This window comes from Trichechus manatus, unplaced genomic scaffold, assembly GCF_000243295.1.
Source record: "Trichechus manatus latirostris isolate Lorelei unplaced genomic scaffold, TriManLat1.0 scaffold00026, whole genome shotgun sequence".
Classification (NCBI taxonomy): Eukaryota; Metazoa; Chordata; class Mammalia; order Sirenia; family Trichechidae; genus Trichechus; species Trichechus manatus.
In genome coordinates this window covers 13,727,482-13,753,121 of record NW_004443962.1, presented here as the reverse complement: position 1 = coordinate 13,753,121, position 25,640 = coordinate 13,727,482, and the positions used below count along the sequence as shown (strand labels likewise).

At 42.9% G+C, this 25,640-nt stretch overlaps 1 protein-coding gene across 1 annotated transcript in view; it reads left to right on the top strand.

Moving 5' to 3' along the window:
- The window catches only part of ARHGAP31 (Rho GTPase activating protein 31), a 131,143-nt gene that overhangs the window by 74,545 nt on the left and 30,958 nt on the right, over positions 1 to 25,640 (top strand). The window contains exons 3-6 of the mRNA XM_004373661.2: positions 2,219 to 2,363; positions 18,763 to 18,845; positions 19,807 to 19,914; positions 21,093 to 21,235. Coding sequence (XP_004373718.1) covers positions 2,219 to 2,363; positions 18,763 to 18,845; positions 19,807 to 19,914; positions 21,093 to 21,235 — 479 coding nt within the window. The remainder of the gene's footprint in view (positions 1 to 2,218; positions 2,364 to 18,762; positions 18,846 to 19,806; positions 19,915 to 21,092; positions 21,236 to 25,640) is intronic.

Sequence of the window (25,640 nt, the reverse complement as noted above, 5' to 3'; positions counted from 1 at the left end):
ATATATGTGTGTGTATACTTTCTCTGACAAAAACAGTAAGTTTATGTATTTTAAATATTATCCTTTAACACCAAAAAGAACATACTTTATTAAGTCCTACTTTTTTAACAAGTCCTACTTTTATATATGGAAACCCTGGTGCCATAGTGGTTAAGAGCTGCGGCTGCCAATCTAAAAGGTCAGTAGTTCGAATCCACCAGGTGCTCCTTGGAAACTCTGTGGGGCAGTTCTCCTCTGTCCTATAGGGTCTCTATGAGTTGGAATCGACTAGACGGCAATGGGTTTTACTTTTACATACTTACTATATTTCTTTAGTTATGAATGCGGACTTTTAAAACAATAAAAATATTCTTTTTACAAGGCTAATATGTAGAGTTTAATAGATAGTGCAGGTAATTCTGTTTTTGCCTTCCTGCTATTTGGTTTTCTGCCCCTCCGCCCAATATCTTAATTGTAATTAAATTATACTATAGGGATAAAACATCCTTTTCACTACTGGAGAAGTGGTGATTGTTTAAAAAAGAAAAAAAGATTCCTTGCTGCCTTAGACTTTAATGAATCTGTGTGTTTAAGTAATTTCCTCTAATTTACTAGTGTGACTTTTTTAGAGTTTCAATAGTAAATAGTTTTTAGTGATTTACTCTTAGTTCTAAAATATATGGCACAGTAGTTGGTATCATGGAAGGCCACTTGGGTGATGGCTAGTTCCTTTTTCTTCAAGGACTGAGCTGAGCTTTGACAAGGGCAAATTTTGTCTAACAAAATGAATAAGCTCCAGGTTATTCTTGTTCTGACCTCTTTAAAAACAAATAAACAAAAAGCACATGCCTGTGAATTTATCGGGTCATTGAATGGTTCTCTTTTCAAGGCCCCATTCAGTGTGTTTCAGGTTCTGACAACATGAGGGATTTCCCTACCCTTTATTAAAACAAAAAAACCAAACCCGTTGCTGTGGAGTTGATTCCAACTCATAGTGACCCTATAGCAGAGTAGAACTGCCCCGTAGGGTTTCCAAGGCTGTTAATCTTTACAGAAGCAGACTGCCACATCTTTCTCCAGAGGAGTGGGTGATGGGTTCGAACCACCGACCTTTTGCTTAGGAACTGAGCGCTTAACCTGCTGTACAACCAGGGCTCCTTTACCCTTTATTAAAGGGGCAGAAATAGACAACAGGAGGATGGGCAGTGAGCTCTTTCGAAAATGCTGCCTCTGAGAGTCCCATTGACTTTGTCACAACTTGGCTGACCGAGTGAGTACTCTTCAGAAGTTGAACTTCTCTTCTATGGTAAACTCAGATACGTCATTTCTTAAACAGATTTGTAACTTGTAAGTATATATATTGGAGTCCCTGGGTGGTGCAGTGAACATGCTGGCCTGCTACCTGAAAAGCTGCAGGTTTGAGTCCACCCAGAGGTACCTCAGAAGAAAGGCTTGTTGATCTAATTTTGAAAAATCTGCCACTGAAAACCCTAAGGAGCACAGTTCTACTCTGACGCACATGGGGTCGCCATAAATCGAAATCGACTCAACAGCATGGTTAACTACATTTTGAGGCTGTGTATTCATGGAACCTTGTGAGGAAATGTTTTCTGATGAGGTAGGTTACACCAGGCCTGGAATCTGATGATGTTCCCAGGTACTCCACTATAGATTGTTTAGGAAGATATCTGTAAGCTGTATCTATCTTGTGGGAGTAACTATCAGGCAGCCTACTTCTAGGCTTCCATTCAGCATCATTCAGCCTTCGTTCCATTCAGCATCAAAGCACTATTTGGGTTTGAGTCTCCACATAAAACATGACTTATACCGAGATGAACGATAACAGCCAGACCCACCCTGGTCTTGATCTCTTTTCTAAGAAAGGGAAGTTCATTTGGAACAATATTTTGGAATAATTGAAATCTCCATAGGCTTGTTTGGCAAATGGTTCTCATATTTCCCCGCTGTTCATAACTGAGAATTAAAGCCGTGGGAAATTCATTTGTAAATGAGCATTGTGTCTTTCCAATCATTGTGGCATTTTCAGGGAAGGTCCAGACCTGAAGTGGAAGTCTCTCCATAGCGTCCTTGGACCTGGAGTAGAAGGTCATTTTGAATCAAGGTCAAAATATAGTCAGATCAGCAGTTTAGGGTCTTTTTACCCCTGAGCAGATGAGCAGCTACGGACATGGAACACATGTTCCCTGGGATTGTTATGTCTCTGTCTATGTTGTTTCAGGCAGGAGTTTGGCTCAGATCAATGTCCAGATCTGACAAGGGAAGTGTACCTCCAGGACATCCACTGTGTGGGCTCACTCTGCAAGCTCTACTTCAGGGAGCTTCCCAACCCCCTCCTGACTTATGAGCTCTATGAGAAATTCACGGTGAGTGTTTGGATTTCCATTATAGTTACTGGGTGGGACCCATGGACGGGCCAAGGAGGGTTTCAGCACTAAAATAACAATAATAATACTCACCAGATGGTTGACGTTATCTTAGCACGGTGATGGGAGGAGGGTGGTATGGTGAGGACATTCGAGTAGTGGGATTGCTTACCAAATTTTTTCTTTCTTGAACTTTCAGAATCACTGTTTTAGGAGCTGGGTTAAAGTATCTCTGTGTTTATTTGACCAAAGGTGCCTCACTGTATAGAAAGGCAAGGCGGAACCAGAGAAGTGAAGTGACTGGCCCAAGGTCACACAGCAAAGGCAGGACAGGAACCTGAGATTCCAGATGCCCTGCCCACTGCTAGTTCATTTTTATCAGGCTGCTCTGTCTGGGTTTCTTTTAGAGGTTGGGGAAAGAGGTGAGTGGGTAGAGAAGGGAGAGGAAATAAGCAAAAGTCAAGAGAGAGGTCAGAAAGCTAGGAAGGGAAAAGAAAAGCAGCCGTGAGGAGGTGCAGCATAGGCCAGTGAGTTCGGCTGGTAGGTTAAGCAGGTAGGTTGGGTTGGTGGGGAGGATGGTGGGCAAGAGCAGAACACCCACCTAAACAGCAACTGTGTGATCAGCCAATTGGGCACTCGTAGGAAAATAGAAAGGAGAATAGTGTTCCTTTAAAAGTATTCCTTTAAACAATTAAAAGGCTGCTGTATAGATGGCATTAATAATAGGGTTTGACCATTCGGCTGCATGGGTGGAGGTACAGAGTAGGCAGAGAGGTGGGTTGTCTTAGTCATCAAGTGCTGCTATAACAGAAATACCACAAGTGGATGGCTTCAACAAAGAGACATTTATTCTCTCACAGTCTAGTAGGTTACAAGTCCAAATTCAGGGTGTCAGCTCCAGGGGAATGTGTTCTCTGTCAGCTCTGGAGGAAGGTCCTTGTCATCAGTCTTCCGTTGTTCTGGGAGCATCTCAGCACAGGAATCTCAGGTCCAAAGGACCCACTCTGCTCCTGGCACTGCTTTCTTGGTGGTATGAGGTCCCTCACTCTCTGCTTGCTTCCCTTTCCTTTTATCGCTTGTAAGATAAAAGGTGGTGCAGGCCACACCCTAGGGAAACTCCCTTTACATTGGATCAGGGATGTGACTTTGGTAAGGGTGTTACAATCCCACCCTAATCCTCTTTAACATAAAATTACAATCACAAAATGGAGGACAACCACACAATACTGAGAATCATGGCCCAGCCAAATTGATACACACATTTTTTGGGGGATATAATTCAATCCATGACATGGGTTTAACCAAGAGGGGTGAGGGAGATGAGAGTGTATGCAACGAGTGATTAAAATAATTGACCATGGAATTAGTCTGGATAAGAAAGGACATGTGTAACAGTGAAGAAGTAGATCAACAGATCATTCATCCCAGTAAGCTCAGTCAAGTGTTGAAGTAGGGTGGTCAGAGGGGGACGTTCAAAGTTGAATTACGGAGGGGTTGTACTTACTGGTAAGGACCTGGCTGAGACTCTCACCATGGGAGGGAATCTTCCCCATGACTCCTGTAATTAACTTATTTGAGCATATAAAATGTTCTTCAATTTGAAATGATACAGGAATAAATGAACAGTACTTTTTTAAAAAAAAATTAGGCTTGGGCTATTAAAAATATATTTCAGAGTTTTCAACGAAACAAGGAAACAGTAATAATGATAATTGGAAAAAAAAGATTATAATTGTATATTTAAAAAGTATGAAAAAGAAGGATGTTCCTGACACTAATAGTCATTAACTGCGATGCTGGGATTATAGACTTATTTTCCTGCTTCTTTATACTTTAACTTTTGAAGTTTTCTCCACTAAAAAACCTTAATTTTTTTTTAATTGTACTTTAGATGAAGGTTTACAGAACAAATAGTTTCTCATTAAATAGTCAGTACACATATTGTTTCATGACATTGGTTAACAACCCCACGACATGTCAACACTCTCCCTTGTCAACCTCGGAGGACCTCTTTTTTCTTTTTCAGTGAAAAGATACATAGCCAAAGTCACACCATTTCAAAAGTTTCCACATGTACAATTCAGTTTTCCAGTTGTGCTGCTATTCTCACTATCCTTTTCCAAATCATTCCATCACCATTATCTTCAACTCACTGTCCCCTAGGCTTCCCATCAAATCTTTTGAGTTGCTGTTGTCAATATGATCTCAATAGATAATCCTTTTTTTCTTTTTTTGTACTTTAGATGAAGGTTTACACAACAAATAGTTTCTCATTAAACAGTTAGTACACGTATTACCCTATGACAATGGTTAACAACCCCACGATATGTCAGCACTGTCCCTTCTCAGCCTTGGGTTCCCTCTCACCAGCTTTCCTGTCTTCTAGTCCTTGTCCCTGGACTGCTGTGCCTCATTAGTCCCATTTTGTTTTATGGGGCTGTCCAATACCCGGCTGAACGGTGAACCTCAGGAGGGACTTCACCACTGGGCTAAAAGGGTGTCCAGGGGCCATACTCGGGGTTTCTCCAGCCTCTGTCAGGCCAGTAAATCTGGTCTTTTTTTGTGTGTGTTAGAATTTTGTTCTACATCCTTCTCCAGCTCTGCCCAGGACCTTCTGTTGTGATCCTGGTCAGAGCAGTCAGTGGTGGTAGCTGGGCACTATCTAGCTGTACTGGACTCAGTCTGGTAGAGGCCTTGGTAGCTGTGGTTCATTAGTCCTTTGGACTAATCTTTTCCTTGTATCCTGTTCTCTTCCTTCTCCCTTGCTCCCGAAGGGGTGAGACCAGTGGAGTATCTTAGATGGCTGCTCACAGGCTTTTAAGACCCCAGACGCTACTTACCAAGGTAGAATGTAGAACATTGTCTTTATAAACTACGTTATGCCAATTGAGCTAGGTGTTCCCCGAGCCCATGGTCCCCAAGCCCTCAGCCCAGCAATTCAGCCCCTCGGAGTTTGGATGTGTCTGTGGAGCTTCCGTGACCTTTCCTTGTAGAAGTTGTGCTGGCTTCCCCAGTACAGTGTACCGTCTTACCCTTCACCAAAGATACCACTTTTCTGTTGTGTATTTAGTTTCCCCCTCCACCATTAAATTTTTAATGAGAAAAAAAATGAGACCAAAGCACACAAAAAACGTGCAGAAATGTTGGCATAAATGTTGACCCCAACAGCAGCCAACATAAACCAGCTCTGAGAAGCTGCAGGTGGCAAGGGGACCTGTCCCCTTGAGATCTGAGGCCGAAGGTGAAGGAGCCTCCAGTCTGAATGGCTAAGTCATAAATGATGGCAGCCTGGCCATAGAACCACAGATGAGTCTTTGCCAGGAACCATGAGGAAAGACTGTGGGCCTTACATTGGTCGCCCGATTATAATCACCATCCCCATACATGAGTAGTTTTTCATTTTAAAAGTCTTCATTAAAGACCATTTGGAAAGAGACCTCTGGTCTCTCCCCTTAAAGAGTAAAGATAACTACACTTAGCCTTTTCTTTAGTCTTTTATTCTATTCATAGTGTTTTTGTTGTGTTTTGTTTTCCCCAATCAAAATAAAATTTTATTGTAAAATTAAAGCAATATGGAAAGTATAAAGGACAAAGTTCACATCTCCTGAAATCCTTAGGAAACATCACAGAGCTCTCTCTGTCTTCCTCTCTCTCTCTCTGTCTGCATCTCTATCTCTCTCTCCTCACCTTCATTCTCTGATACTATATATTGATATTTTGAAATGTTTTTTTAAAATTCAACAGTGTGAACACCTTTCCATGTTAATAAATATAAGCATACGCTATTTTTACAGAGTATTCTCTCATATGTAGTATGATTTCTGAAACCATTCTCCTACTGATGGACATTTAGGTTTTTTGTGTCCCACTACTTTGCTTTCATAAACAACATTATAATAAATATTTTTGTACGTCTATCTTTACACATTTGTCTGATTATCTCCTTAGGGAAAAATCATAGAAGTGGATTTGCTTATTAAAATCTTATTTTAAAATGTTTGCATATTGTCAAATTGTCCTCCAGAAAGTTAGGATTGCTCTTTTCCCCATAGCCTCGTCAACACTGGGTATTTTCAATTTTCTAAATGTTTGCCAGTATGAATCAACCAAAAATAATGTCCTATTGTTGTTTGAACTTGTGCACTTTGTTGTTTGTTTTCTACAGACTTGTAATCCTCTTACCTGTACAATTTCTGTATCCTGAATAGGATCATTTTTAAATATTCTAGAATAGAATATTATCCTGTGAATGAACTGAATGAGTCTAATTTCTTTTAACTAATATCTCATTCTAGTATATTTGGGGGTAGATAGGAATTCTTATCTAGAAACTTCAGAAATATAGTTTCTTTTTAGATCTTGTTTACAGGCTCAGAATGAAACCTATATTTCTTTCTCTCCACTCCTGTTCCCTGACATCGCTACTCATGCTGTTTCCCCACGGTAACAGAAAAATACTGAGGCAACATTTTGTCAACTTATCATCAAATTTGAAAGAAATCTGACATTGTATTTGGCTCAGTGGTTAAGATCTCAGCTACTAACCAAAGGTCAGCAGTTCAAATCCACCCGCTACTCCTTGGAAACCGTATGGGGCAGTTCTGCTCTGTCCTATAGGGTCACTATGAGTCGGAATCAACTCGACAGCAACGGGTTTGATTTGCTTTTTGGTTGTTAACATTTAAAAACAAAACAGGAATGTTTTTGGTACAACAATTGACTTCTATGTAGATAGAACCTAGTGAAGTTAACTATGTTGAAGAATTTATCATTTAATAGATTTCTTTGTAACCACAGTAATGAAGTATGATAATATAAGCAAACAGTCGTCAGGGACATGAAGTAGCTCTGTTACATTGTCACACATTCTTACAATGACTTGTTTAAACCCACTTACACAGCTAAAGTAGAAAAAGATCTCAATGAAATAATATTAATAATAGAATTAGAAAAAACATTAATAGAATAATGATTATATTAATAATGATAATACCAACCAAAACCAAACCCACTTTCATGGAGTCAATTCCGACTCATAGCGACCCTATAGGACTGAGTAGAACTGCCCCATAGGGTTTCCAAGGCTGTAAATCTTTATGGAAGCAGACTGCCACATCTTTCTACCACAGAGCGGCTGGTGAGTTGGAACTGCTAACCTTCTGGTTGGCAGCTGAGTGCTTTAACCACTGCACCACCAGGGCTCCTTCATTACATATACTATTTCATTTAACCTTCAAAATAACCCTGTGAAGTAAATTTTATTGTCTCTTTTTTTATAGGTGAGCTAATTAAGGCTTAAAGAGACTCTTGCCTGGGTCATACAACTAGTAAGCAGAGGTTAAGATTTAAAATTCTGTCTCATAGCTGCCACATTATTTTAAAATAGAGTTTACAACTCTGAAACAGGCTCAGATATTAAATATCGTTCAAATCCACCAGCCGCTGCTTGGAAACGCTATGGGGAGGTTCTACTGTGTACTATAGGGTCACTGTGAGTCAGAATCGACCCCACGGTAATGGGTTTGGTTTTTTTTTTTTTTAATTTGAGATAAAGACAGCATCTCAGACTAATGAAGGAGCAATTCAATAAACCATGTTGGGAAAATTGGCGAACTATTGGGGGATGGGGAGCAGAATCAAGTTACATCCATTCTTACCATTTAGCCGATCTCGGGGTGGAGAAGGGCTTTCTAACGATAAAAACCAAAGGAGAAAAACCACAAAAGACAAATTTAACAAACTGAACTACATATAAAAAACACATTAACAAAATTAAAAGGCGAATGACCAACTATAAAAAACATTTACAACAAAGAGGACAGGGGTTCATAGTTTTTAAATATGTAGAACTACTACCTATCAATAATTAAAAAACATGCAACATCCCACTAAATAAATGAGCAGGGAACCTCAATAAGCAACTCACGGAAAAATAAATGTTGTTTGTCAAAATAAATGTTGTTTGTTGCCTAGTCGATTCTGACTTATAGCGACCCTATACAGTCACAAATATATCAGAGCAATATATTTTCATATTAAAGAAACAATGTTTTAATGTTACTGTTTGGTGCTGGTGAGTCTGTGGTGAGACTCGCTCTTTTATACTTTGCTGTTGGAAGTGGAAATTGCTTGGACTATTCCAGAAAGTCATTTGGAATTATTATCAAGAGTCTTAAAGTGTTCATATTCTTTAATGCGGTAATGCTATTTCTAGGACTCCATTCTAAGGTAACAATCAGATGTGCCCATAAACAGTTGACGTACAAGTACGTTCATTGCGATATTATTTATAATATCAAAATTTTTAGAGAGGATCTACACGTCTAACAATCAGGAGTGAGCTAAATAAATGATAATAAATCTGTTGTTTTCAATACTCTATAGCCGTGAAAAGTTACATTTTTGAAGAATATTTACTGGTCAAAATATAAAGTTAAGTGGAAAAAAGCAAGATACGTAACTAAATAGGCTATGATGCCAGTATTCGTATTTGGTGCTGGGAAGCTTGGGCAGACTGCTTCTTTTACATTTCATGTGTGAACAGGTTAAAACCCCGTTGCCCTCAAGTCGATTCCAACTCATAGCGACCCTGTAGGACAGAGTAGAACCGCTCCATAGGGTTTCCAAGGAGCGCCTGGTGGATTTGAACTACCAACCTTCTGGTTAGCACCCATAGCACTTAACCACTACACCACCAGGGTTTCCGTGAGCAGGTTAATAGTGGTTGTTTCTCGGTGATGGGATAATAGGTGATTTTTATTTCCTGCAGATTCCGTATTTTAATTTTGAGGCCAGAAGTCTGAAATCAGTTTCACTGGGCCCAAATGAAGGTTTAGGCCAGGCCATGCTCCCTCTAGAGGCTCTAGGGAAGAATACCTTCCTTGCTTCTCAGCTTCCAGTGGCTGTTGGCATTCCTTGGCTTGTGGCCACATCACTGCCATCTGCCTCTGTGGTCACACTGCCTTCTCCTCTTCTGTCTGTGTCAAATGTCCCTCTGCTCCCTCTTATAAGGGTACATGTGATTGCATTTAAAGCCCACTCAGATAATCTAGGATAATCTCTCCGTCTCAGGATGTTTAACTTAATCACACAAGCAAAGACTGTTTTTCAAATAAAAGAACATTTACTGAGTCCAGGAATTAGGTCCTGATATCACTGGGGACAATTATTCAACCTATTGCAATACATTTTATTTGTAATCAGAAAAAAATCATTTTAGAAAAAATTCAGTTTTGGTCAGATTGATCCAGTTAAAATTATCACACCCTAAAATAGAGCACCCCAAAATAAAAATTGCTAATTTGAGATTTCTAGTTAAGACAGTTTAGTGAGGTGTTAAATTTTTTATTGAATTTATATTGAAATAATTTCCTTATGCATCTATCAGTCTCCTTCATTAAACTGTTAGCTTCTGAAAGACAGGAACTGTGTTTATTTTATTCATGATTGTGCTGTATTTCCTTCCCCTGATCTCCAGCTACTGGAAAATACCATGACTATTACTTGGTAAATATTTGCTGAGAGGTTTGTTGACCCAGATACATCATTTAAAATGTCAGTTGGGACAGACAACTAGAGCCTGGCAACAGGCAAAGGCAGGCAGGCTGGCTGTGAGCTCAAGATGGCTACAAAGGGGGCTGTGGCAAGTGTGACTAACTGTCCCGGTTTTTCAGGGATGCTCTCAGTTTTAACGCTGTAACTTCCACATCTCAGGAAAAACCCCCAGTCTCAGGCAAACTGGGATAACTGTTCACCCCACCAGGAACCCAAATTTGAGGGGCACTGCCTCAGCAAAGCTGGTGCGTCCCATAATGGGGAATTGGTCCTGGGATGGCACTCTCCTGAAAGTATCCACATGAGGCTATTTGGCATTTTCAAGTGCAGAGCAAACATTGACTCATTCACTTATTCATTCCATTCGAGAAATGTTTATTGGTGCTTAACTGTGTACACTGGCTGGCATGGTTCCAGGTGCTGCAGATTGAACAGTGAACAAAACAGATGAAATCCTTGCTCCCCTAAAACTTACATTTGAATGGAGGGGATGGATGATAAATGTAAAACACAGCTCATAGAGCTGCTGACAAGTACCATAAAGAAAAATAAGGCAGGGCACCGGGGAGAGAATGATGGGGATTGCTATTTTCTATGGGATAATCAGAGGTCTCTCTGGGAGGTGATATTTGAACAGAGACAAGGATGAAGCAAGGGAACAAAGTATGCAAATATCTGGGGCAAGAGAAGAAACAGCAGGTGCAAAGGCCCCAGCTGGGAACACGCCAAGCTTGCTCGAGGGAACACGCGAAGGCCAGTATGGCCAGGGTGGAGTGAGCAAGGAGGAAATGGGCCAGATCACGTAAGACCTCGTGTCCCTCTTCCCTGTCTGTAACAAAGAAGTGCAGGTATGAGGACTGCCTGGAAGGACACGCTGTGGTTGCCTCTGGAGATGGAGGGTCTGGATTTGGAAGGAAGACTGACTTTCCTCTGTACACTCCTTTGGACACGGTGCATCTTTTTTTTCTTTTATCATGTACATGAATTGCTTTTTAAAAATCTAGTTAACAGCTTAAAATAATTTAACATAATAAAAAATCTTTAAAACAATTAATACAAAAATAAAAAGCAAAGGCTGAGCCTGCAGCCGGAAGGGAAAGTGGCATGTTGTGTCGGACCACCCTGGTGGTGGGTCAGGGGTGAGGGGCAGCGGCTGAATTTGGGTAAACAGAGAAGTTAGAGTGAAGGGGCCCACCAGAGGGGACCAGCCCAGGCTTGCTGGTCTTAACTGATACACTTTTGAAGAGAACAAATAGTCACAGGTTCATCCTAGATCTATTAATATTTCATCATTAGCCAAATTGGCCTGGCTAATGTTGAATGCAGTTCTGTCTCAGGCAGACTTTTAATTCCCTCTCCCAATTCCCCACCGGTGGGTTCTGCCATCCTAACGGAGGTACCTGTTGTTGTTAGCTGCTGTCCTTTCAGACGCAGACCACCAGGCCTGTCCTTCGAGGCACCTCTGGGTGAGTTTGAACCAGTCGGCTAATGTGTTTAACCTCAATCGGTTTTGACACCCGGGGGGAGCATAAGGAGAGCTAAAAATAAGTCCACAGTTACCGGACCCCTCAAGGAAGAAAAGCGGAGATCAAAAGAGTCTCTAACAGTCCCTGGGTGGCGCAAACGGTTTGCACTCCCTCGACTGCTAACCTAAAGGTTCAGCCCCACCCAACGGACCCCTGGAGGAAAGGCCAGGCGCTCTGCTTCTGTAAAGACCGTTGTTGTTACTTGACACCCAGGCCATCCTGACTCGTGATGAGCCCACGTGTGCAGAGTGGACGGGCTCCACAGGGTCTTCAAGGTTTCCGAAGCAGATCACCAGGCCTGTCTTCCGAGACACGTCTGGGTGGGTTTGAACCGCCAACCTTTCAGCTAGTAGTTGAGCGCTTACCTGTTTGTGCCACCCAAGGATTCCGGCAATAAGACTTGGCAGCCAACAAGATGTGGAGTGGGAAATGGGACACGGAAGAGTGTAAAAATGGCATGGTGGGGGCGTCTGGCCTCCTCTAACTTCACAAAGGGGGAGGAGGATCAGGATCAAGGCTGATTCCTGTGAGGCAGAGGTCAGACGTACCTCCTCCCTCCAAATTTTTTACCAAATCTGACAGCAGCCATCCGTCCCCACTGCACTTCTACTGGGTTCCATAATTCATTGCAGTGGCCACACAGAACTCACAGACAGTACTCACAATTATGGGGTTTATTAGGGAAATAAACAAACAAAAAAAACCAAACCCATTGCCGTGGAGTCGATTCTGACTCATAGCGACCCTATAGGACAGACAAGAACAGCCCCATAGGGTTTCCAGGAAGTGGCTGGTGGATTCGAACTGCAGACCTTTTGGTTAGTAGCCGAGCTCTTACCCATTATGCCACCAGGGATCCTTTAGGGATGTAACAGGTTACAATTCAGGATCAGAAACAACTCAGGATACAGTTCTTCAATCAGGACAGCCTCTTCCCAGCCATGCCCGCAGGCAGGCCTCTCTTTGGCCCTCGCCCCCTAGGCCCACTCAGGCAAGTGTTACAAAGCTCGTTATAGCTCCATGGATAAGTGCCCTGGGTCACCCAACTCCACCAGCAAGCCTCCTGCCCAAAGGTGCTAAGCTCCCTGCCTCTGTGGGTTGAGGAGCCTAACTCCACCAAACGCCTGGAGGCACCCCATGCCATCAGCAAGCCTCCTGCCCAAAAGCACTTAGCTTTCTTGCTCTGTGGGTCAGCAAGCCCACCGCTCCGTCTCCTGCTGGTCTCCTGGTTCTGCTGCCGCCGTTTCTCTGCCTCGGCTTCTCGCTGTCTCCACTGTTCGGCTCTCTCTCTCTGTCTCCTGGGTCTAGGAGGTTCTCAGCACAGGGATACCAGGTCTGAAGGATGCGCTCCACTCCTAGCTTTACTTTCTTGGTGGTAGTGAGGTCCCCCTCTGCTCTGGGATTGGCTGTCTTTTAAGCCTAGTGATAGCAAAACTGACCAATCCCCTTGTTAAGGTTTCATATACCTTATTTGCATGGTCCCATCCCTGCAAGGTTCCATGTACCTCATCTGCATTCTTAGCAGGCTGTCGAATCCCCTTGGTGAGCCACGAACACTGTATTTGCATAGTCCCACCCAATCATTATATGGGAGTCACAAAGACTATGGTTAGAAGGGCTATATTAAGTAATTCACTGTGCCACAAAGAGGAAAGAGTCAATCATTAAAGCCTCAATATCCTCATCTCAAAAATTGGGATTGATAGTACCTACGTCTTAAGAGTTATAAGAATTAAATGAATTAATATATGCAAAGCCTTTAGAAGTATGCCTAGTATATAGTTTAAGATCTGGATAATTGCTTGATATTATCATTAATTCATTCAATAAATATTTTAAGTTGCTAGATACCAGTGTGATGAACAAAGCAAGCAAACTGGGCCTTGTTGTCACTGAGCTTATGCGGGGGAGGCAAACATTAAATAAATGCACACCTAAATAAATACATAATTACAAATACTACCAAGTGCTAAGAAGGAAGAGAAGAAGGGGCTGAGAAAGAATTAAGAGAGAAGACCTCTTTTGGACTGGGAAGACAGGAAAGTCTTTGATAAAATGACATTTCATCTGAGACCTGAAGTGCATCGCTAAGACTCAGTTTCAAATGTTTCAGGATGTTCAAAAACTACTGAAGTGATTCAGAAGTTTCAAATGATAAGAAAACTCCAGCTAGCTTAAGCATAAGAAGGAGTTTATGGATCATTTAACTGAAAGTCCAGGAATAAAGCTAGCTGGCTTCAAGCCCAGCTGAATCTTTGGGCTGATACAAAGTTATTACACCTCAACCTTGTCTTTCTCTTCCTCTCTCTCATCTCTCTCTCTTTCTCGGATTACTCTGTTGGCTCCATTCTCAGGCAGGCTCTTCATGGTGGGAAGATGGTGGCCCGCATCTCCAGGTATACAACTCCGCATCTCCATCAAAGAAGTGTGCTTCTCTTTTCTCATAGTTCCCTAAAGTCCCAGAATCTCATTACCTTGACTTGGGTCACATGCCCTTCGCTGATTAGTGTGGTCAGAAGACTGTGATGTTGTTTGGTTAAACCTGGAGTTGAGAATATAAGTTCTTCAAGGAAAATCAGAGTTTTGTTTTCCTTTGAAGGGGCACTAGATAGTGGGGCAGACAAAAAGGTTAGTTGTCTACTGTGTAAAGATGAGAGAGTTAGCTAAGCGAAAAGTGAGTGGGTAAAAGTATTCCAGGCAGACAGAGCAGTATGTCTGAAGCCCTGAGGCAGAGAAGTGAAGAGAAGGAAAGATGGCCTGTGTAGCTAGACCACAGGTTTCAAGAAGTAGACTGACAGGAGATTTGGAGAAGTGCAACCAAAAAAACCAAACCCACGGCCGTCCAGTCAGTTCTGACTCATAGCGACCCTACAGAACAGAATAGAACTGCCCCATAGGAGCTCCAAGGAGCAGCTGGTGGATTCGAATTACGGACCTTTTTGTTAGCAGCCATGCTCTTAACCACTGTGCCAGCAGGGTCAAATTATGTAGGTCCTATTAAGGGTCTTGGGAGCCCTGGTGGCACAATGATTAAGAGCTCAGCTGCTAACCAAAAGGCCAGCAGTTGCAATCCACCAGTGGCCCCTTGGAAACCGCATGGGGTAGTTCTACTCTGTCCTATAGGATTGCTGGAGTTGGAATCGACTTGACGGCAATGGGTTTATTAAGGGTCTTACACAACATTTTAAGAGCCAAGAAAACCCTATGGAGCTGTTTTACTCTGCACCACATGGGGTCGCCACAATGGTCTTTTTATTAAGAGCCTTTGAATGGGAATATGGGGGTTGTGTGGGGAGAGGCTGTGAATAAGGAAATAATTGCCAGTCCCAAATGGGACCTGCAGGCATCAGAGGATGAGCCCGCCCCACCTCTCAGAGAACAAAGATGACTAACAGCTTCCTAAAATATTAAAGGAACTTTCCATAAGGGCTGTTAAATTGGCCTGCACCTTTATTCCCTGGACACATTTTTAAAAATTAACAAATAAAGAGGCAAAGCTTTGCAGAGCTGGATCCTGGCTTTGGAGAGAGGTGAGCCGAGGCCTCTGCACCACTCCCCCTTTCCACACGGCGCTCCGCAGCCCCTCCCTCCCCTGGAGCTTCTGTTACTTTGCTCCTCTGGTGAGGCTCTCCCTGCCTGGTGGAGCCAGGGGCCTCTCCACAATCCGGTTTTCTAAACGAACGGCTCCAGGGAAGACAGGGAGGTATGCATGTGCTTCCTCCTGGCCCCATTCTTGCCCACCCCTTACATCCTGCATAGCCTAAAGTGATGATTGCAGCAGAGATCTTGCTTCCCTGGGTCTAGTCTCAGGCTTGCAAACCACCAGAAGATTCGGACACCTGTGACGGAGAAACTCCCCGTCCTGTATCTCGCTGCATGTCTGCTTGTTGTTGTTAGGTGTTGTTGAGTCAGTTCCAACTCATAGTGACCCTCTGCTAAAAACGCTCCCTGGTCCTGCGCCATCCTCACAATCGTTATGCTTGAGCCCATTGTTGCAGCCACTGTGTCAGTCCATCTCCCTGAGGATCTTCCTCTTTTTCACTGACCCTCTACTTTATCAAGCATGATGCCCTTCTCCAGGGACTGATCCCTCCTGATAACATGTCCAAAGTACCTGAGACGAAGTCTCACTATCCTTGCTTCTAAGGAGCACCCTGACTATACTTCTTCTAAGACAGATTTGTTCCTTCTTCTGGCAGTCCATGCTGTATTCAATATTCTTTGCCAACACCATAATTCAAAGGCATCAATTCTTCCTTGGTCTTCCTTATTCATTGTCCAGCCTTCGCATGCATATGAGGCAATTGAAAATATCATGGTTTGGGTCGGGCGCACCTTAGTTCTCAAAATGACATCTTTGCTTTTTACACTTTAAAGAGGTCTTTTGCAGCACATTTGCCCAATGCAATACGTCATTTGATTGCTTAACTTATTCCATGGGCGTTGATTGTGGACTCCAGTAAAATGAAATCCTTGACAACTTCAATATTTTCTGTTTATCGTGGTGTTGCTTATTGGTCCAGTTGTGAGGATTTTTGTTTTCTTTATGTTGAGGTGTAATCCATACTGAAGGCTGTGGTCTTTGATCTTCATCAGTAAGTGCTTCAAGTCCTCTTTCTTTCACCAAGCAAGGTTGTGTCATCTGCAAATTGCAGGTTGTTCATGCCACGTTCTTCTTCATATAGTCCAGCTTTTTGGATTATTTGCTCAGCATACAAATTGAGTAAGTATGGTGAAAGGATACAACCCTGATGCACACCTTTCCTGACTTTAAACATTTATTCTGTTGGAACGACCACCTCTTGGCCTATGTACAGTTCCTCACAAGCACAATTAAGTCTTCTGGAACTCCCATTCTTTGAAATGTTATCCATAATTTGTTATGATCCACACAGTTGAATACCTTTGGACAGTCAGTAAAATACAGGTAAACATCTTTCTGGCATTCTCTGCTTTCAGCCAAGATCCATCTGACATCAGCAGTGATGTCCCTTGTTCCACATCCTCTTCTGAATCTGGCTTGAATTTCTGGCAGTTCCCTGTCGATGTACTGCTGCAACTGATTTTGAATGATCTTCAGCAAAATTTTACTTGCGTGTGATATTAATGATATTGTTCAATAATTTCCACATTCTGTTGGATCACCTTTCTTTGGAATGGGCACAAATATGAATCTCTTCCAGTCAGTTGGCCAGGTAGCTGTCTTCCAAATTTCTTGGCATAGACAAATGAGTACCTCCAGTGCTGCATCCATTTGTTGAAACATCTCAGTTGGTATTCTGTCAATTCCTGGAGTCTTGTTTTTCGCCAATGCCTTCAGTGCAGCTTGGACTTCTTCCTTTGGTACTTTTGGTTCCTGATCATATGTTACCTCTTGAAATGGTTGAATACTGACCAGTTCTTTTTGGTACAGTGACTCTGTGTATTCCTTCCATCTTCTTTTGATGCTTCCTGCGTCGTTCAATATTTCCCCCATAGAATCCTTCAATATTGCCACTCAAGGCTTGAATTTTTTCTTCAGTTCTTTCAGCTTGAGAAGTACTAAGCTGCTTAGGAAAGTAAATCTAAAGTTTTCCATGTAAGAATTTTGATAGCCTTTAAATACAGTGGGCCTCTGTGTATATGTTTTATTTGAAGTAAATTCAGAAAGCACAAAAAGAAAAAATTGGTGGACAAAGCCTTGGCATGCCCATGCAGGGATATGGAGTTTAGTCTTTCAACAAACAGAGAGCATTTACTGTGTGCCAGGCACTGTTCTAGGCACTGGGGGGGGGGGTTCATCACACCCCTGCACGTACAAAGTTCACGTTCTAGCAAGGGAGATAGACAATAAGCAATAAACCAAATGGATCAGTACATTATGTAGTACGTGTACGGGAGGCGAGTGCTAGGGATAAAAGCAGAGGGCAGTGAGGGGGATTGGGAGGGCTGGGTGGGGGCAGGGCCTCGGACTTCTCTATGTTAGAACAGACACAGCAAGTGTGGCCTAGAATAGAGCCTGGCAAACCAAAGCTACCCGGGAAAGTTAATTCCCTTCCAGTTTTCTGTGCCTAAAAATTCTCATTCATGGAGTTTGAACTTCAGCATTCACACCCAGCAAGCAAATGACGGCTGAAGACTGAGCAGAGGTGAACGATAGAAGGAAACCAGCATCACTGTTAGTTCCAGTTGCCTTGCAGAGTGCAGTGTTTTTAATCAAATTAAAGAACGTATTTTATGATTACACCTTTCATTACGTACAAACGTAGGATTTCACCAGGAGGAAATACAAGACTGTAAGTTGCACGTGCCTGTGAACTTCAAGGTCATAAGTGTTGAAGTGAGCTCAAGAGTTCTCTTTAAAGTATATCTTGACCTCGGTGGGGGTTACACAGGTGATAGAGCTGAAAAAATTCATTGAGCTATAGCTTAAGATTTGGACATTTCTAGTATATGTAAATTATACCTCAGTAAAAGAAAGAAAGAAATGATTACAGTTGGCATTGAACTTAGAGAGGTAGCCACTCCGATGTTCTCCGTCCGTCCAAGGAGGTGCTTGAGCCTGAACATAGGCAGGACAGGCTCTCAGGACAAGGGCATGGGGCAGGGATCGGGGAGTCTGCCCAGGGATGCCCATGTTGTGGAGAAGCCCCATCAGGTGGGAAATGGGCATGGGCTGGCCTGTGATCCCGCTGCCTTTACTGCAGTCCCTGCCTCTCCTTGAGGGTCCTGGGCCAATGCAGGAACACAATACCCACACAGGAAATATCTAGAGAGCAAGTCCAGGCGAGGCCACTGGGTCTCAGGAACAAAGCTTTTATCCTTGCTGAGGAAGGCACGTCTTCCCTGCTTCCCGGCATCTATGACAGGCAGCAGCTGAGTACATGGGGTCACGGAATCGTCACAGGCTAGATGGAGAATGGCAGTTCTCACCCAAGAAGACCCCTGGCTGAGTAAACATGGTGCCTGCCTGTCATCTCTGCCTCTCCCTCTGCTCGCCCTGGCCCTCGCCCTGGTCTCTTTAGCTCTTTTCTGTGATTCTCTCTGCCACCCAAGACACACCCAAGATTCTACACATTCTTTATCAGATTCCTGACAACTGTCAGAGGATGCTCAGAGACCTGAGCCAGACACATGTCCCCATATGCACATGTTGTTAGACGCTTCACGTCATGAACCCTCAGAAATGTTAATTGTTTGTGTGTTTCTAATAGAAACGCCCGCCTCTTGGGAGGTTTGTCTCTAGGCGAGGCTGTGAGACTGGAGTAGCAGGGGCCTAACCAATGGAGCCCACACAGGTGGTATCCTCTCACCGGGCCGCTTCCCATTCTTCTCCGTAGGAGGCAGTGTCACATTGCCCGGAAGAAGACCAATTGGCCCGAATTCAAAATGTTATCCAGGAGCTTCCTCCATCCCATTATAGGTAAGGCTTATGGTGAAATTAATTTGCAGCCTCTCAATGTGGTGTAATACTAAAGGTGCAGACCGGCATCAACAAAGGGGGTAAATTCAGTGGACAGTGGCTTTCCTAGATGTTTCAAGGTTGGTGAATAGGTCACTGTTACCGGATGACTTGGTGCCTGACCAAGGACATTGGCGGAGAGGGGCAGCCCATCTCTAAGTCACTTGCAGACCCCCTCAGAGTCCCACAGGAAGTCATTCCAATCACACAAGCCAGCCTCACGGTGATATCCTGTGGATACTTGGGTCTTACACAGATCTGTGGCCTGACCAAATCTGTGGAAACCAAGGTGGCTTTTGAACAGGTTTTGACAGTAGCTCTTGAGCGTGGGGCCTGCTTGCAGTGCCATCCCTTACATCATCTCCGTCCTTTCATTTTATTCTCACAATTTAGCCCCTGATTTTACCATCTTTCCCAGGTTCCCCTATGCCTGCCCATCTCATACGACAGGGCAGATTTTGATGTGGCAGAAGAAAAAACTTCCTAACAATAATAGATAGATATTATTCACCAGATGAAATTAGCTCCCTTGAGAAGTACCAAGTTCTTTGTAGCTGGAAGCACTCAAAAAAGAGCCCAGATGAGAGTTGATTTCAAACCTGCACGGAGGCGCCCTGGTGGGAGGAGGAATGGGTGGCCTCTAAGAACCTCAGCCTCTGAGGGGCTGGGATTCCCTGATTCTGTGTCTGGCTGGTGCTCCATGGGCCTTGGCTGACTTCTGACGAGACCATCCTCCTTCCCTACCCTGAGCCAGCATGCCTAGGGCCAAGAAAATTACTTCCATCAATCTTGATATTCCTTTAAATTTCACGAGATAGAAATAAGGAGTTTCATAAATCCAAACTTAGGGAATTATCTCCAGATGTCAGGCTTTACAAAGGCACTAAAGTTTCTTATTTTGTCAAAAAAATGAACACTGCAGGACCTTGGAATACCTGATCCGACACCTGGCCCACATCGCCTCCTTCAGCAGCAAGACCAACATGCATGCCAGGAACCTGGCCCTGGTGTGGGCCCCAAACCTCCTCAGGTAACTGCCACAGCCTCACCTCCCACCACACTGGGGGGCTCAGTCTGCAGATGAAACGAAGTCTGGGTTCTTCAAAATTGAAGGCCCTTTACAACAAATCAGTAGCTAAGTGGTTATTTGTAGCGTGTATGAATTAAAGGTGGTTTTAATAGCCTAAGCTCTTTGCTTGCTAACCAGAAACTCCGTGTTCCGATGGTGTTTTCTAGCTACAACTAGGATGCAACCAAGATTGTGGGTCCTTATGTTACAATTTCTTAAAAAGGCCTTTCTTGTCTTTGGGGCTCATTGGCTCTCCTTGATTTTTGTGGGGTCACAGCTGGCTGTAACCTGAATCAGCTTCTTCCTATCCTTGATAAATGATGACCTGTTCCATAGAACAACTGGGCGGGGGAGGAAGGAGAGCCTATGAAGGAAAAAAAAAAATCAATTTCTGTATGTTCACCCACATAGCATTTATATTTTTGTAATACCAAACCAAAAACCAAACCCATTGCCGTCAAGTCGATGCTGACTCATAGCGACCCAACAGGACAGGGTAGAACTGCCCCATTTTTGCAGCAGAAGATCCTGTATACAGTACCTAGTTGCTGTTTCAAGTTTGTTCAGTATGTTGGGCCTCACAGCCTTTGTAGAATACTTTTAAACCAAAACCAAACCAAACCCATTGCCATCGATTCGATTCTGACTCATGGCGAACCCACGTTATAGAGCAGAACTGCTCCTAGGGATTTCCTGGCTGTAATTTTTATAGAAGCTGATTGCCAGGCCTTTCTTCCAAGGTATTGCTGGGTGAGTCTGAACTGTTGACCTTTAGGTTAGTACCCAAAAAAATCAAACCCGTTGCCATCGAGTCGATTCTGACTCGTAGCGACCCTATAGGACAGAGTAGAACTGCCCCAGAGGGTTTCCAAGGAGCACGTGGTGGATTCGAACTGCCGACCTTTTGGTTAGCAGCCAAGCTCTTAACCAGTGAGCCACCAGGGTTTCCTTTAGGTTAGTAGTTGAGTGCAAACCGTTTTCGCCACTGCAGAGCCCTTTTAATTGGTCTTAAATATAGTTACAATATTCTATAGCTTAACAAACTGTGTAAGTTTAGGAGATGGGGCTTACTAGCTCTCCTTACTGCTTCAGGTTGTAGGGCAGAGTTGCTTACTGAATGTGTTTCTCCCATGGTTTAGGTCTAAAGAAATTGAAGCCACAGGTTGCAATGGAGACGCAGCCTTCCTTGCGGTCCGGGTTCAGCAGGTGGTGATTGAGTTCATCTTGAATCATGTGGATCAAATCTTTAACAACAGTGCACCTGGGTCTCTGGAGAATGATGGTAACAGCCCCTCCTGGCACCACCAGCCCCTTTTCTTTCTTGCCCTAGTCATGGGGCCCAAGAATAGGGTAGGCTTGGTTCTAGCTTTGAGTGTTGACTGTGCTTGTGGCTGACTACTTTGCGTGCCAGTGTCTGTGGATCATGAGTGTAGACGTCTGTATGTATGTAGCAAAGGTATGGTATATTTTAGCTTGTTCCTCATCAGTTGCATACATGACCTACCATGAATGTGGCATGGTGAACTGGAATAATGTTCTGTTGGTCCTGGTGAGTTCTTACACTCTGAGTTACTATGTGGAGGCACTGGCAACATTCCTTTCCTTAACAACTAGATTTTATTTTCGTGTTCAGTATGATATTTCAGATGATCCCTATGCTTTCCTCTTGCAGTCTTAAGTGAACGGGTTAAGAGGCAGCATGTTTATGCTCACATATATATTCAGAAGTATTTATCGCTCTCGTGTATTCGCAATGCGTTCTTTTCACAAGTATTTATTGTGTGCTTACTTTGTTCTCTCCTGCACCAGGCACTAGGGATACAAAAATGAGTGTGTGTTGTGTGTTTATGGGCACATGTGAGTAGTTAGCATTATGTGACTGTAGCCATATTGGTGAGAAATGCACAGCTATTTCAGGCTGGATGTTATGGGATGATTTTTCAATCCTGTAGGTCTCATTATGACTTAATGACCCCTATGAGTGAACTGGTTTATGCCACTTGAATGCATGTGAGCCTAATTTATAAAAACCAGAAATTCAGTTATCAAGAAGCCGGGTACATAACATTTGTGTATGACGGTGGTTTCCCAGTGTTAGCATGCATCAGAATCACCCAATGGGCTTGTTAAAGCACAGGTTATTGGACCTCATCCACCGTTTACGACTCAGTAGGTCTGTAGTGTGACTGATAATTTGCATTTCTAACACGTTTCCGGGTGATGCTGATGCTGGTGGTCTGGGGTGCACACGTGGAGAACCACTGGTATATGAGAACCATATCTGCAAAATGTTTATGTTCGCTGATCAAAGTATTCCTTTTCAGCTCAGGTAATATATTTGGAAAAATCAAGTATAATAATCAGAATACTCAATTGCAATTAGCATCATATTCCAGTTCCTGGTATAATTGTTCCCATCCTTAACCTGCCCTCTATGTGGTTTCTGACCTTCCTTTTTATCTTTATATTAACTCTCCCATTTAGAGATGTAATTTTTATTGTAAGTTGTATCAAAATCTTTTTGGAAGTAAGTGAAAAGTGATAAGCACTCGTTCATTCTTTTAAGTTAACAAGTAAGGTATTGGGGGCTTACTCTCTGCCGGGAACTATTCCAGGCACTCCACATACATCATCTCATTGACTTATCACGACAATCGTCATACAGTTGTTATCAACCTTATTTTATAGAGGGAGGGACTTGAGAACCAGAAAAGCTTACTAACCACCCAAGGTCACATAGCTAGTAACTGGTGGGACTGAATGTTGAACCCAAATCCTTTAGCCTTTGCTCCCTTTTTAACTCTAGGTTGCCTGTGAGGAAAAAAAGTAAGAAAATGCACAGATAAACCACTGAGGAAGATGAATGCCTTTGGAAGACTGTTCTTTCAGACAGTAAATTCCATCCATGATGGTTCATTTTAACGTTGTTCCTATTTCAGCCTGGAAATGCCTGTTGTCATGATCTTTGCCTTCACCGTCTTTTATCCTGCGTGTTGCAACCCAATTTACTCTTGGACCTTTAGCTCTTGACTGCCTCCTATACCTGCGTCTTAGTTATCTAGTGCTGCTGTACCAGAAATGCCGCAAATGGGTGGCTTTAACAAACAGAAATTTATTTTCTCATGGTTTAGGAGGGTAGAAGTCTGAATTCAGGATGCTAGCTTTAGGGGAAGGCTTTCTCGCTCTGTCAGCCTCTTTTGAGCCTCTGCTCCTGGGTAATCTTCATGGGGTTTGGTGTTTTTCTTCCCCCAATCTCTGCTTGCTCACTTGCTTGTTTAATCTCTTTTATATCTCAAAACAAGTTTGACTTAAAACACACTCTACACTAATACTGTCTCATTAACATAACAATCAAATGAGATTATAACCACAGGTTTAGGGGTTAGGATTTATAACACATATTTTGGGGGGACACAATTCAGTTCATAACAACTTGCTCTTCAACTGTGTTTCATTTGAAGGTTTTGTTATGGATTTTTTTTTTTAATAATATTTTATTGAGTTTTTGGTGAAAGTTTATACAAGTTAGGTTCCCATTTGACAATTTCCAAACAAATTGCTCAGTAACATTAGTTACATTTATCACAATCTGTCAGTATTCTCTCTCTCTCTTTTTTTAAATAGTTTTGTTAAGAGTTCTTATTGACTTTGGTGGGGTACCATACTTAATGTTTACACAGAACGGACTAAGTCATCCTGTCTGGAATTTCGGATTTGGACAGCGTTCCATTTCAAACTGGAAAGATTTTAGAAGTCACATAATCTAACACCTTTTAGTCCCTTTATTTGACAGATAAGAGCACTGAGGCCAGAGAGATTGTGATGAGCCCAAGAGTCATTAAAAAATAAATGTACGAAAAATAAATAAATGTACATTGAGCTCCTCCATGTGCCAGGCACTGTTCTGGACCTTGGGGACACATCAGTGCACAAAACAACTACAAAGATCGTGCCCTGAAGACTCTCCCTTTCATAGAGCTATGGTCGAGTAGGGAAGACAGGCCACATATAAGTTTACAAATAAATACATCATCACGTCAAAGACAATAAATACCATGAAAAAAATACAGCAGGGTATGTGACAGTGAGTGACCCAGGGGTGTTATTTTGGGACAGACTGATCATGGTCTCTGAGGAAGCGATCTTTGAACTGAGACCTGAATGACAAGAGGAACCAGCCACATGAGGATGTGGGGGATAAGTGTTCCAGGACCAGAGAACAGGAAGTGCAAAAGCTCTGAGGTGGAAACGGACTCGAAGTGTTGCAGGAAGTAGGTTAGTGTGGTCTCCAGAATGGGGTGCCCCACCCTGTGGATTCCAAAGACAATTACTGTGAGTCCTGGAAGAAACTCTCACAATTTCTTTTTAAATTTATTTTTAATCTTAGACTTTTTAACTACTATTATTTTGGATATGTTTTATCATACACATAATACTAATACAGTGGTATATAAGTATAATTATTTATAAATCTATGCATATGTGTCATGGAAGTGTGTATTTAAAAAAATCATTACTGTATATTTTTTAGACCACTGGGTCAGTGGGTGAAGAGAGGGAAAGCTGATGAAAGGTCCTTGCAGGTCGTGCTAAGAGCAGTTTGTTCTCAGTGTGGTGGGAAGGCACTGGAGGATCTTAAGCAGGGGAGTGGTGTGATTTGGACATCTTTGCAGATGCGGAGAAGAGGGACTGAAAGGCAGCAAGGCTAGAAGCAGGAAAACCAGCTAAGGAGCTGCCGTGGAAATGCTGGTAGAAAATCATGACAGTCTGCACTAGGATGTTAGCACTGGAAAGAAGGAAAGGAGCTAGATTCAGGATATCCTTTGGAGGCCAAGTCACAGGACTTCTTATGGTCAGTATGTGGGGAGGTGTGCATCAAAGAAGGAAGGAATACAAAGTAACTATTCCAGGTTTTTGACTTAAGCAGCTGGGTGGTCAGTGGTGCCATTTGCCAATATGGAGAAGACTGGAGGAGGAACCAGTGGGAGGTGAGGAGCCCACGTCAAGAGCTCTGTTAGGAAATGTAAAGTCAGAGATGTCGAGGAGGCCTCAGGGCAGAGGAGGGTGCTAACCTGGGGTCTCCTGACTCTGTCGTTTATGTCCTTCCTGTTTTTCTGGTTGCTCCCAGTGACTTAATTTTTTTTAAGTAAATAATTAAATAACAAAGTCATAAATAATCTAGAATCTATGAACAAACACTGACAGTCAATTCAATATAAGTATTTTTAACCACCTCTGAGCTGCCGGAAACTTGACTGAAAAGTTTTCAGGATCCCAGGATACAGGCAGTCGCTGGGTTACGAACATCTGATTACGTATAACCCATAGTTACGAACCAACCCCGTAAAGCCTATCATATTAAAAATTCAAGGTACATACAATGGTTAGTAATAGCAAACAGGTGCTACTTTGCGACCATCAAAACATTATTATTATTTCTCTTCAGTGAGTGGCGTCTGGGGTCTTAAAACTTATAAGCGGCCATCTAAGATGCATCAATTGGTCCCGACCACCTGGAGTAAAGGAGAATGAAGAACACCAAAGACACAAGGAAAGTAGTAGCTCAAGAGACAGAAAGGGCCACATAAACCAGAGACTTCATCAACCTGAGATCAGAAGAACTAGATGGTGCCCGGCTACCACCAATGACCACCCTGACAGGGAACACAACAGAGAGTCCCTGATGG